Source organism: Dasypus novemcinctus, chromosome 24 (genome assembly GCF_030445035.2).
Source record: "Dasypus novemcinctus isolate mDasNov1 chromosome 24, mDasNov1.1.hap2, whole genome shotgun sequence".
Classification (NCBI taxonomy): Eukaryota; Metazoa; Chordata; class Mammalia; order Cingulata; family Dasypodidae; genus Dasypus; species Dasypus novemcinctus.
Window position 1 is genome coordinate 30907550 of NC_080696.1, and position 12239 is coordinate 30919788.

Here is a 12239-nt window from a genome sequence, read left to right on the forward strand (position 1 = left end):
CTTTGCGGTGCAGCACTCTGTGTGGGCCAGCTCACCACACGGGCCAGCCGGCCTTTACCAGGAGACCCTGGGCATCAAACCCTCCTGTATGTAGACCTCCTTTATGTAGACAGCAGCCCAGTTGCTTGAGCCACATCTCCTTCTTCCCCCCTTATTTTTTATGTAATCTATCTTTATAAAAAAATAAATATGGGAGACAGCAAGATCGCGATGGAATAAGGAGCTCCTAGAGTCAACTCCTGCTCCAAGGCAGTTAGCAAACACCCAGAGCTCTCTGGAGTTAGCTGAAGCACCTGTTTGGGGACTCCAGGAGGCCAGAAGAGCATCTTGCAGTGTCCTTGGGGGAGTGGAAGGAGGAGACTGCCTGTCTGCAGAGAAGGCTCATAAGTAGAGCACTCCATGCCACGGAGGCCAGTGCCCATCTTCCACTGGAGGCACAAGCCGCCTTGAGAGCTCTTCTGTGGCTGGAATTGAAAGCTCCACTTCCCAAACATGGGGGAAGAAGAGACGGTTGCGCACCAATTTCAGCTATAATGAGGAAATTCAGTGGGCTACAGTATGATCCTGAGAACAGCTAAGGTTTGAGCCTGTCCAGGTCATAAAGAGGCTGGGAGCCGCCGTCTTAACTCTGCGCCTGGCACGAGGGGAAGCAGGGCAGACTGAGAATCCCAGTGCTGGTGGGGACTAGCTTCTTTCCATCCAGATCAAATTGCAACTCTAGCCTAGGCCTCAGTGCCACCTCCAGCAGGGAGGAAGCTGTGGGGGCTTGTGCCAGCCCAGGAAATTACTGGCCAAGCCGTGGAGCCTGGTGATTATCCTAATCTGGCGGCACAAGCCGCCCCAGGAGCTGCTCTGTGATGGGAATTGGAAGCTCCATTTTCCAGAAATGGAAGGAGGAGACAGTTGGCTGCAGATTTCAGCTACTGATTGGGAGACTTGGCTGACTAAGCAATAACCCTGGGACAGCTGGGGTGAGAAACAGCCCAATTCAGAAATAGGCCAGTAGCCACCATTCTGACTCTGCCCCCAGCCCGAGGGGAAGCCGGGCTGACTGAAACTCTCAGTGTCGCAGGAACCAGTTTCTTTCACGCAGATCAGCCTGCAGTCCGCCTAGGCTTCAGCCCTGCCTCTGGCAGGAAAGAGGCTGAGGAGCCGTGCTCCAGCCTATACAGGTAACTGCAGGGAACTTTGGCTGGCACAGACTGAAAATCAGATGTCTACCAGGGCAACTGCGGTCATCTTAGGACCCACACTGCATAGATTGCTGCCCACACCTGCAGTTCCCCCTCCCTGCCCCAGGTAGGGGAGAAAGAGATGTGAAGCTTCATCAGTCTCTCTGAGCAACTACAGTCTAGAGCCCTGCACGTGGATTATTCCACATAGCTGTGACTCTGTCCCTATCCCTGGCAAAGGAGAAAGTTAGAAGAAGCTTCATTGGTCCGTGGTGCAATGAAGGCAGCTTGAACCTCCACAGTTTACAGCACCAACTACATGCTTGGCTCCTACTGCATAACCAGCAAGGGAGAAACGATAGGAAGCCCTAAACTAGAGAGAAAAACGGCACCCAGAAAAAATACTCTAGTAAGCCAGATGTGAAGACACCAAAAAAATTTACAATCCACACCAACAAACAGGAAGCTATGGCTCAGTTAAAGGAACAAGATAAGCCTCCAGATGATATAACGGAGTTGACAACTAATTATAGATGTTCAAACAAATCTCCTTAATAAATTCAATGAGATGGCTGAAGAGATTAAGGATATTAAGAAGACACTGGATGAGCTGAGCACAAAGAAGAATTTGAAAGCATGCATAGAAAAATAGCAGATCTTATGGGAATGAAAGGCGCAATAAATGCAATTTTAAAAACATTGAAATCATAGCAGATTTGAGGAGGCAGAAGACAGGATTGGTGAGCTTGAAAAAAGGGCCTCTGAAAGGAACATACAAAAGAACAGATGAAGAAAAGAATGGAAAAAAATGAACAGTGTCTCAGGGAATGAAACAACAGCCAGAGATATGCAAACATATGTGTCATGGGTATCCCAGAAGGAGAAGAGAAGGGAAAAGGGGCAGAAGGAATATTTAAAGAAATAATGTTAGAAAATTTCCCAACCCTATTGAAGGACATAGATGTCCATGTCCAAGAAGGACAATGTACTCCCATCTGAAAAAATCCAAATAGACCAACTCTGAGACACATAATAATCAAAATATCAAATGCCAACGACAAGGAGAGAATTCTGAGAAAAGGAAGAGAAAAGCAATGCATAACATATAAGGGATACCCAATGAGATTAAGTGCTGATTTCTCACCAGAAACCATGGAGGAAAGAAGACAGAGTAGTATGATATATTTAAGATAGTGCAAGAGAAAAACTTCCAGCCAGGAATCTTATATCCAGCAAGACTGTCCTTCAAAAATGAGGGTGAAATTAGAATATTCACAGATAAACAGAAACTGAGAGAATTTCTAAGCAAAAGAGCAGATTTTCAGGAAATTACTAAAGGGTGTGCTAGAGCCTGAAAAGAATAGACAGGAGAGAGAGGCCTGGAAGAGAGTCTAGAAATGAAGATTATATCAATAAGTAATACAAAGTGTCAAAAGAGTGGTGAAAATAAAGTATGACAGGTAAACCTCAAGTAGTCAGGAATAAACTTAACCAATGATGTAAAGCACTTGTATTCAGAAAACTACAACTCATTGTTAAATCAAGAAAGCCCTAAATAACTGGAAGAACATTCCATGCTCATGGATTGGAAGACTAAATATCATTAAGATGTCAGTTCTATTCAAATTGATAAAGAGATTTAATGCAATCCCAATAAAAATTCCACCATCATTAAAGAAAAAATTGAAAACACGATCATTACATTTATTTGGAAGGGTAAGTAGTCCTGAATAGCCAGAAGCACCATAAAAAGGAAAAGTGAACCCTCATCTCCAGACTTTAAATCATAATACCTACTTATAGTAAAAACAACATGCTACTGTCCTAAAGACAGACACAATAGACCAATGGAACCAAGTTTATGGTTCAGAAACAGAGTCTCACAGGTATGGTCAAGTGATTTTTGACTAGCCTGTCCAAATTCACACAGTTCAGGCAGAAGAATCCATTCAACAAATGGTGCTGAAAGAATTGGACATCTATAGCAGAAAGTAAGAAAGAAGACCCCTATTGCACACCTTATACAAAAACTTAACTCAAAATGGATCAAAAAACTAAAAAGCAAGAACCATAAAACTTGTAGAAGAAATTATTGGAAAATATCTTCAAGACCTGGTGGTAGGTGGTAGATTCTTAAAGGAGATAAGAGAAGGACTGAGTGGACTACTGATGTTTAATGTATATAGAAGTTTTAATTAGCTTTACTGTAAAATTGTGGAAATGTACAGAGTGGATGGTAACACACAGTAATAGCTAGTTTATAAATGGGAATGTGATGGAAAATGGTAGTCCAGTTATGTAAATGCCAATTGACAGAATGCTAGAGAATAATCTAGGAACTGGATAGCACAGTAAACCAAGGGGTGGGTGACAATTGTGGTTTGATGGTACAGATACAAGAGTGTCCTTTGTTAGCTAGAACAAATGTATATCACTACTGCAGGGTGTTGGGAATGTGGAGAAGCATGGGAAAAATTCAACTGGAGTGACCTATGGACTGTGGTTAGTAGTAATAATATAATATTCTTGCATCTATGCAGAAGGTGTACTGTGTTGATACTGAGGCAGTATGGAAAATGTGAGCCAAATGTACATTATGGACATGGCAATAATCAGATGATATTTTATCTGTAGTAAATGACACACATATTGTGGTATGTTGATGGAGGGGTGTTTGGGAATTCTGCACATGTACATAATTGTTTTTATAAGTTTGCAACTTTTGTCATAAAAAATATATTTAAAAAAATAATAATAGGGTTGGTTGGGGGCAAAACACACCAAATGTAAGTTAAGAGCTATGATTTGTAGTAAGATTTTGACAGTGTTCTTTCATAATTTGTAACAGACATCTCATGACAATGCAAGGTGTTGGTGGAGGGTTGATGTATGGGACCCCCATATGATGTTATGCATGTTTGCTTTGTAAGTTCACAACTTTTCTATACACGTAATTGTTTATGTATGTTAATATATAAATGATATAAAGATAATTGTATTGGTTAGGGGAAAAATACTTTGTTTAGTAGTAATATTTTGACAATGCTCTTTAATCATTAGTTAAAAAGGTTTAAAAACTGCAAGTTATTGGTGGTAGGGTGAGATGTTATACATGTTTGTTTGATGTTATATATGTTTATTTTGTAAGTTCACAACTATTACACATTTATTGTTTATGTTTATGAGTGATATATTTCAATTAAAAATAAATATGTTTTTAAAAATAATATGTATGGGGGATTAATATTGTTTCTTGTTTTGTATGTGACTTTCAACTGTTGTGTGTCTTGAAGGGCCCACAGCTATTCTCAGTCTGGAGGAAATCCCCAAGGTGCTGAGAAAGTCATGGTAGAAGTGAATTTATACTTGCCCATTCTCTAGACCAGTGTAGACTGCTGCTAGGCAAGGTCCTTCTGTGGTCATCTCACACTCAAGGTCACGGGATTCTCCCCAGATCCTGCATTCCTGCTCAGGCCACAACACACTGCCAGGTCCTTCCTGCTGCCTTCTGTGATGTGTCCTCTGCTGCTGGTTTCTGACTTGCCTCATGTTGTTGGTCCTCATTGCTCATGTTACAACTGCCCTTTTTCACAGGGATGCTTGAAGATGGAAAGAAATTTGATTCCTCTCGGGACAGAAACAAGCCCTTTAAATTTACACTAGGCAAGCAGGAGGTGATCCGAGGCTGGGAAGAAGGGGTTGCCCAGGTATGCTCTTGTTTGTTTTCTTTTGTTTCCTAGTATCTTCTTTTTAAGTTATTTTTAAAGGTAAGGCATGCATGTGGTTCAAAAATCTGAAAATGGCATAAGTGAAAGGTCTCGCTCCATTCTGTCTCCATCCACCCAAACTCCCATAAGTAATTCCTGTTCTTAATATTTCTTACAGTTTTTTTTGTAAACTCACACGGAGACATATTCCTCTTTCTCTTGCTTTTATACACATTGTTCTGCACTTTCCTTTTACTTAACATGTCTTAGACACTTTCCATACCTGTACATAAAAAAGATGAGGATGCTCTCTCCAGCTCCATGGTACTCCCTTAGAGAAGTGTGCTCTAATTTGACTAGTGCCCTGTTGAGCATTTGGATTGTTCCCAGTACTTTGCTATTATAAACAGTATAGCAGTGACTTTATTTTACATGTGTGCAAGTGTTGCCATAGAACACATCCTCAAAAGTGGAATGAGAGGGTCAAAGGCTGTATAGGTTGTATTTTGACAGCTATCACTAAGTTGCCATCATAGAGTTTAAACTGCACTCTTAGAACTCCTCCCAGCAGCGTGTGAAGGTGCCTGGCTCCCCACAGCCCTGCCAGCAGCATATGCTGCTAAACTTTTCACTTTGGAACAATATGACGAGTGAAAATGGTATTTTGGTGTCATTTTAATTTGTGTTTGTCTCATTACTGACCAGGTTGTGTGAGGACACTTCTGAGAAGTCATATTGAAGGAGAGAAAGTCATTTTGTCTGTCTTATGTCTGTTTCCTCATGTCTCCACTTCCCATTTTTGCAAAAAGTTTTTGTTGTGCCAACACTGTGAAATTCCCAAGAGACAATAGGAAACCCAGGGTTGCCAAATTTCCCTTGGATTCTGTCCTATCAATACCAAGATTTTTTTATTTTTTTATTTTTTATTTTTTTGGCACTAACTAGGTAAAGGGAGATTTAGAGCAACCTAAGACCCAGGGGACTTTGTATTAATAACCCAGCCCTGTGCAGGGGGTAATCAGTCTATTTCACATTCACCAAGGAGAATTAGAGACTTAACAAAGATTAAGAGAAAGATTTGTCTTTTTTCCAGAATATACATTGCATCATTTCCTCTCTAAAATGTCACAGATTTATCTCCCAATTAAACCACTTTACTTTCAGAAGCTTTGATCCATCCACTCAGAGATATCTGGATTTTGGTTCCTGTAGGCCACGTGGTTGGCAGTCCAAGAAGGAGGGTTCGTTGTGATTTACATCCCTTTGGAAATGTCGCCAGCCTTAGCTTTCTGTCCTTTTGCCCCTACCTGCCTGGCTCTTGGGTCTATGGCCCATCCCCCATCTCATGTACCAACCGTTGTCCATACCATGACCCATCTTCTGTGACTGTTCCAGCATTGGAACAGTAACTATGTTGTATGTCCCTAGAGACATAACTGCCATCAAGATAGTGTTATCAGCGTTTTTCACTGCCCCAGGCTTGGCAAGACATGACGAGGTATTGGGGAAATACCCATACTCCTCCTCAGCCCAGAGAGCTTCGGGGACAGTCACAGCCATGTCAGTAATGAGGAGTGTGGGTAGTTCTAAGACCTGCATAGAACATCTTTTTAAAAACTCCTTCACAGTATTTGTTCAAATGAATACCTTGGGCATCTTCCCATGTTAATACATTTAAAGCTAATATATTCTTTATAATGGCTAATTCATGGTGTGGATGTTTCTATGCAGCCACTCCCCATGTGATGGACATTTGGTTGTCCCAGAATATTTCAGAAATGGAATTGTTGGCTTAGAGGATATATGGTTTTGAATTTTGTTAAAGCCGTATTGGAATGTGACAGGGACAGTGGTAATCTATGCTTTTAACTACAGTTCTGTTCCTCCCACCATGGTCCAACATGTCCCAGTTAATTGAAGGGAGCTATTGGAAAGCAAGTATGCTGAGTTGCAGTAAAGTTTCCTTCCATCCTTCAGCTTCTTACCTCTTGGCTGGATCAGAGACTCAGGAATGCTCAATAGAGACTAAAAGTAGAAACAAATGAAAGAATGGAAATAAAGCAGAGAACTTGCTCACTCTTCAGAAAAAAATATTTCTACTTTTTTGTGTTTTTGATTAGAAAATGAAAAAAATACACAAATATATCTTAAAAAGTAAAATCTACTCCACCCCAGCCATCATCTACCTGTTCTTCACACAGACACACACTGGTGGCATTAGTGTCCTTTCAAAGATGTTCTCTTTGTATACAGGCACATACAGATGTGTATGTATTTTTCTCTACTAAGTTGTTTTATTTTTCTGAGTATAAAAATAGAAAATGCAGAAAAGGAGACTACCAGTAAATACTGCATACTTTCTTTTTAAAAGTTTAGAGTATTCCTTTAAGAAGAATGTAGATGCCACTTAACATGTCCTTTGAGTGACAGGCCATTGAAGGAATAAGTGGTAAGGGTGCTACCTGCCCATCATCAGATTAAGACCTGGGTAAAAAGGTTGGTGGGCCTGACCATTCTGGAAGCCAAGAGGAGTGTTTAACCTCCTTGGGGCCCCTTGAAGTGAAGTGCAGGGATCATTGAGCCTGGCCACCAGCCTGCAAGCCCAGGATCCTGCACATGGCTGTGCCTGACAGTGCCTGATGTCCAGGTAGCTGCAGAGTCACTGGAATAAGACCTTTGTCTTATTCAGGAAACACAGCTCTGCTGCTTACAGAGACAGTTGGGGACTGTGTCCAACTGATTCCTTTTTCCTTTTTTCGCAGATGAGTGTGGGTCAGAGAGCCAAACTGACCATCTCCCCAGACTACGCCTACGGTGCCACTGGACACCCAGGCATCATCCCACCAAACGCCACTCTCGTGTTTGATGTAGAGCTTCTAAAACTGGAATGACAGGAATGGCCTCCTCCCTCCACTCCCTGTACTTGGGTAAGAGAACTAAATGCCAAAGGCCTTTAACTTACCTCTGCTCCTCCCGTGTTTCACCCAGTGTTTGTGTAGTAGAGAGAAAAGAAAAAACGCCACAGCGGTTTTTTTCCCCCCATGCATTCTACCTCTAGCAGGAGTTCTTTTTTGGTTAATAGTGTATACCTTGAATGTTGAAGTTGGTCACCCTGAGGAAAGGAATGGCATATGCTCTCCAACAAACTCATGGGGATGGAACAGCTGGTGAAGAATACCGTTTAGATGAAGTATTCTTATATGTAGCTTAAACTCAAACTGAGGTGGGGACTGGAAAACACAATTTTTAGTACCAACATTTCTTTAGAAGTAAGCCTGTTGATGAATTTGCTCTACCCTGTTTCTGTAGGCTTGTGAGAAAGGTGCTCTCTCTGAACCAGAACATCATGTCCTAACTGGTTCATCTTTCTTGTTCGTACATTGTTATGGTTTCTTTGTGCTTGATAAGAGGGAGGAGGCCTTACCACCTTAGACTGCCTAGCTCAGATAGAAAGCCCAAGCTACCTGAGGCCGGAGAATGCTTGTCAAGTGTACAAGATGTTCTCAGACAGTTCTCAGAAGGGAACTTAGAGACCAGGAATCAGCCTCCCTGTTTTGCAGGTGAGGAAACTGGGGCCTAGAAGAGAAAGGCCTTATTCAAGGTCACTTCTAGGCAGTGGAACAGTAGGGCCAGACTCATTTCCTCATTCACCTTCCTAGGTTTTTTCCCCTCTACCTTCATTTCTAGGAAACCCAACTCTATTAACTATGTTCTCACTTGCTTGAGCTCCGCAGACATGGGAAGTACAATCCTGGGCAGGTTTGATAATTCTGGCTTCTCCACTTATCCTTCCTACCAGAGGATAATCCCTGAGATTTTACTGAGTCTCTGTTTACCCAAAGGTCTCCATCTAGTCCAAACCCTCCTTCCTGTTCTTTGAGAGCTGAGTCATTTGGATGTAAATGTTCTTGAGCCTTGGAGCTTTTCTGGTTCAAAAACAGGCTTTCTGCAAGTGTGGTAGGGTGGGGGGAGGGGAGGAAGGAAGAGATTGAGGGTTGACCCTCCAGAGAACAATTCCAAACTTCTCTTGTTAATGGTCCTGAAGGAAAAGCTAAGGACAAACCCAGAAAGTTGTAGGTTTGAATGAATGAACAAATAAAACAGACATTTTCCAAGTCTCAACCTAAGCTGAACATTAAAATCACTTGAGAAACTTAAAAAACCTTGATGCCCATGCCACATCATGGAACAGTTAATTACATTCACTTAGGGTGGGGCCCAAACGTTAAGATTTTAACAGCCCCGGGTGAGTCAAACATGAAGCCAGGTTGGAGACCCAAGATAATGGGCAGCTTTACTGCCACAGTGTTGATGGGCTGCCCTCCTGCTGTCCTTAGCAAGGTAAACGGTAAAAGACCACTTTAAGCAGGAAGAATGTTGTCACCTGGGAATCCAACTTGATCTGACTCTCCCCAGCTGTAGCAGGAGTGTCTTGGTCTCAGGAGACCTCAGCACTGTCAGGGAATGGATTTAGTAGTGGCAGGTGGCATTGTGGCTCATCTCATTGCACTCACAGGTCTCTGAGATGTTGGAACTCACAGATTTTCTGTCCTCAACAGATCTGCCATGGAGGGATCTGGCGCCTCCAGACATGCGCACGTGTACCCATACGGAGCTTTTCCTGATGTTCCACTATACTTTTTGTATAAACATCTGCCCAGGCTGAATGTGTTCTGTCACTCAGCTTTGCTTCCAACATCTCCCATTTCCTCTTCCCATTTCTCCTCATATATGTTGACTTTAATGATATGCCATAAACCTCAAATTACTTATTTTTTGTTTTGGTTTTGGGGTGGAAATTCAGTTTCAGTCTTTTGGATCTAGGTTTCTAGTTAAGTGTATGTTCAGGTATTAACAGCACAAACAATGGGTTAACTTTAGAATAGGAATTGGTGTTGGGGGGAGGGGATGCAAGAATCTTTATTTTATTATTTTTTGGGGGGTGAAATTTTTATCTATTATATATTAAACATTTCTTGCTGCTGTGCTGCAAAGCCATAGCAGATTTGAGGCGCTGTTGAGGGCTGAATCCCCAAGTTGAGAGATGCTCTTGGGTTGCATTAAAAGCCCTACCCAAAACTGAAGTGGGAAAGGGGAGAGCCTTTGCCTCCACCAGTCCCACCCTATCCTCTCCTCAAACCCTCTGCCTTTTGAAAGCAGATAGTTTTCACTGCGGTGTTGGACACTACAGGGATCTGTCCCTGGGCCAGCAGGGACCTCTGAAGCCTTTTCCATGGCCTGGCTTATTTTTTTTTTCCATACTGTAATTTTTCTAATGGATCTTCAGGACTTTTGTACTCTTCTCATAGCTGTCAAAGCTCCACCACTTCCTAAATTTTAAGAATTTTAATCGAAAGTTTCAATTGAAGGTGCTGTTGTAGACACTTACCACCCAATGAAAGCCCAGCCATCTGACAAATCCTTGAGTGTTCTCTTAAGAAAATGATGCTGGTCATCGCGCATCTCCTGTTTTTTGATGCTCAGCCCCTGCTGCTGATCTCAAAGTTTCCTGGCTTTTCCTTCTCCCTCTCACCCCGTTGCTGACTTGTGTAGTGATTTGGTGAGAGAAACTGTTGCTTTTCCCCACCCTCCCATCTTCTGCACCACATACGAGTTTTGAGTTATTGCAATAAAAGTGCTTTATGCTGGCTTTTCTCATCTGTGTGATGATGGTTACTTGCAAGTGTCTCCCTCCACCATTCAGTGCTCACTGACAGACATGGAGAGGGTGGTAGTGGGGGGTTTAGTGTCTGAGGTTGTCTTGACAGCAGGACTGCAGCACTGAGCATCCTTCCCACTTGCCTGTGGGGGCAGAGAAGGAGTAGGTTTGCATCTGCACCTGTAGCCTCATCTGCTGTCATAGGAACTGCCTTGAGGTCAGGCTAAGATGGTGGGGGTGATGTTTGATCCCTGACTATCAAATGTTTTAAATATATGTTCTGGGTAGAGCACTGTAATGGGTTTTCTGGGGTTACAAAGAGGTGGGTGATGCAACAAGCCCTTAAGAAATGAGTTGCTGTCCAATTGGAGACACGAGCTACAAGCAAATTGAAGTTTTACAAAAGGAAGAGTTGGGGTTTAAGTTGGTGTTCCTTAATGGAAGTGTACTTGGCATTTGGTGTGGAAGGATTGTCACGTGGACAGGCCAGGCTTTGAAGAGTAGCCTCCCTGGCCAGCAGCACTTCCACACTCCTTCCCGATTACTGTGGCCACCTCAATCTTCCCATACCTTTACAAATGACATCCAGAATTCTGCTTGAGAGCCACTCATTTTAAGTTGACATTGTTCAAGGACTTGCTTAATGATTTCGTAAATTCTTTCCTTTTTTTTTTTTAAAGGAGGTACCAGGGGTTGAACCCAGGACTTGTACATGGAAAGCAGGTGCTCAACCACCGAGCTACATCTGCTCCACATCCTTCCCTTGTTAATGTAGGTCACTGAAGTAACATTCCAGGGTCATCTTATTTTTCCCAGTATTCTTTATGGAAATTGTTAAAAGAATTTTACGGTGAGCCACCCAAATATACACCACCCAAATTCTGTCATAAACCTATTATTATTTATCACATTTGTCCATATCAATCCATCCTTTTTTGTTACATTTCAGAGTAAATGGCAGAAGTACTGTTTTCCCCTCAATGCATACGTAACTAGACTCAGTATTTTACACCATTGTGCCCAAAACCCGATCAATATACAGAACATCACCATTATCCCAGAGAGTTCCCTTATGCCCTTTCCCAGTCTCACCTCACCCCCAGAGGCAGTAATTGTTCTGATTTTTTTCCCCACCATAGATTAGTATTGCTTGTTCTTCAATTTCAGTTAAATGAAGGAGGTCTTGGGTTCAATCCCTGGTGCCTCCTAAAAATGAATAAATGAATAAATTTATCCATTCATCCAATCTATTCTTACACTCAGCACCCAGCATTGTGTAGCAACTTTTTTCACTCGGCACATAGGGAAGCTGTTGGTTCTCACTGAACTTAACGTTAAGAGAAATCCTCTGGGTTGGGAGTGGGGGCCTGTGGTAAGCAGAAAAATGCCCCCAAAGATGACTACATTCTAGTCCATGGAAGTTGTGAATGTTACCTTAATGCCTTAAAAGGGACTTTGCAGACATTAAATCGAGGACCCTGAGATGGGGAGATTATCCTAGACTATCTAGATATGTCTAATATTGTCAGAAAGGTCCTTAAGACAGGACTGAGATTTTGAAGATGGAGGAAAGGACTATGAGGCAAGGAATACAGGCAGCTTCTAGAAGCTAGAAAAGGCAAGGAAATTGATTCTCCCTTAGAACTTCTTAAAGGAACACAGCCCTGCTGACAGGAGTTTAGCCCTTTCTGACCTATTGGT

At 42.3% G+C, this 12239-nt stretch overlaps 1 protein-coding gene across 1 annotated transcript in view; it reads left to right on the forward strand.

Annotated features, from left to right (window-relative positions):
- FKBP1A (FKBP prolyl isomerase 1A) overlaps positions 1-10527 on the forward strand; it is a 30958-nt gene extending 20431 nt beyond the window's left edge. Inside the window, exons 3-5 of the mRNA XM_004463970.5 lie at positions 4767-4879; positions 7642-7806; positions 9439-10527. Coding sequence (XP_004464027.1) covers positions 4767-4879; positions 7642-7770 — 242 coding nt within the window. The 3' untranslated portion in view covers positions 7771-7806; positions 9439-10527. The remainder of the gene's footprint in view (positions 1-4766; positions 4880-7641; positions 7807-9438) is intronic.
- The last annotated feature ends 1712 nt before the right edge of the window (positions 10528-12239 follow it).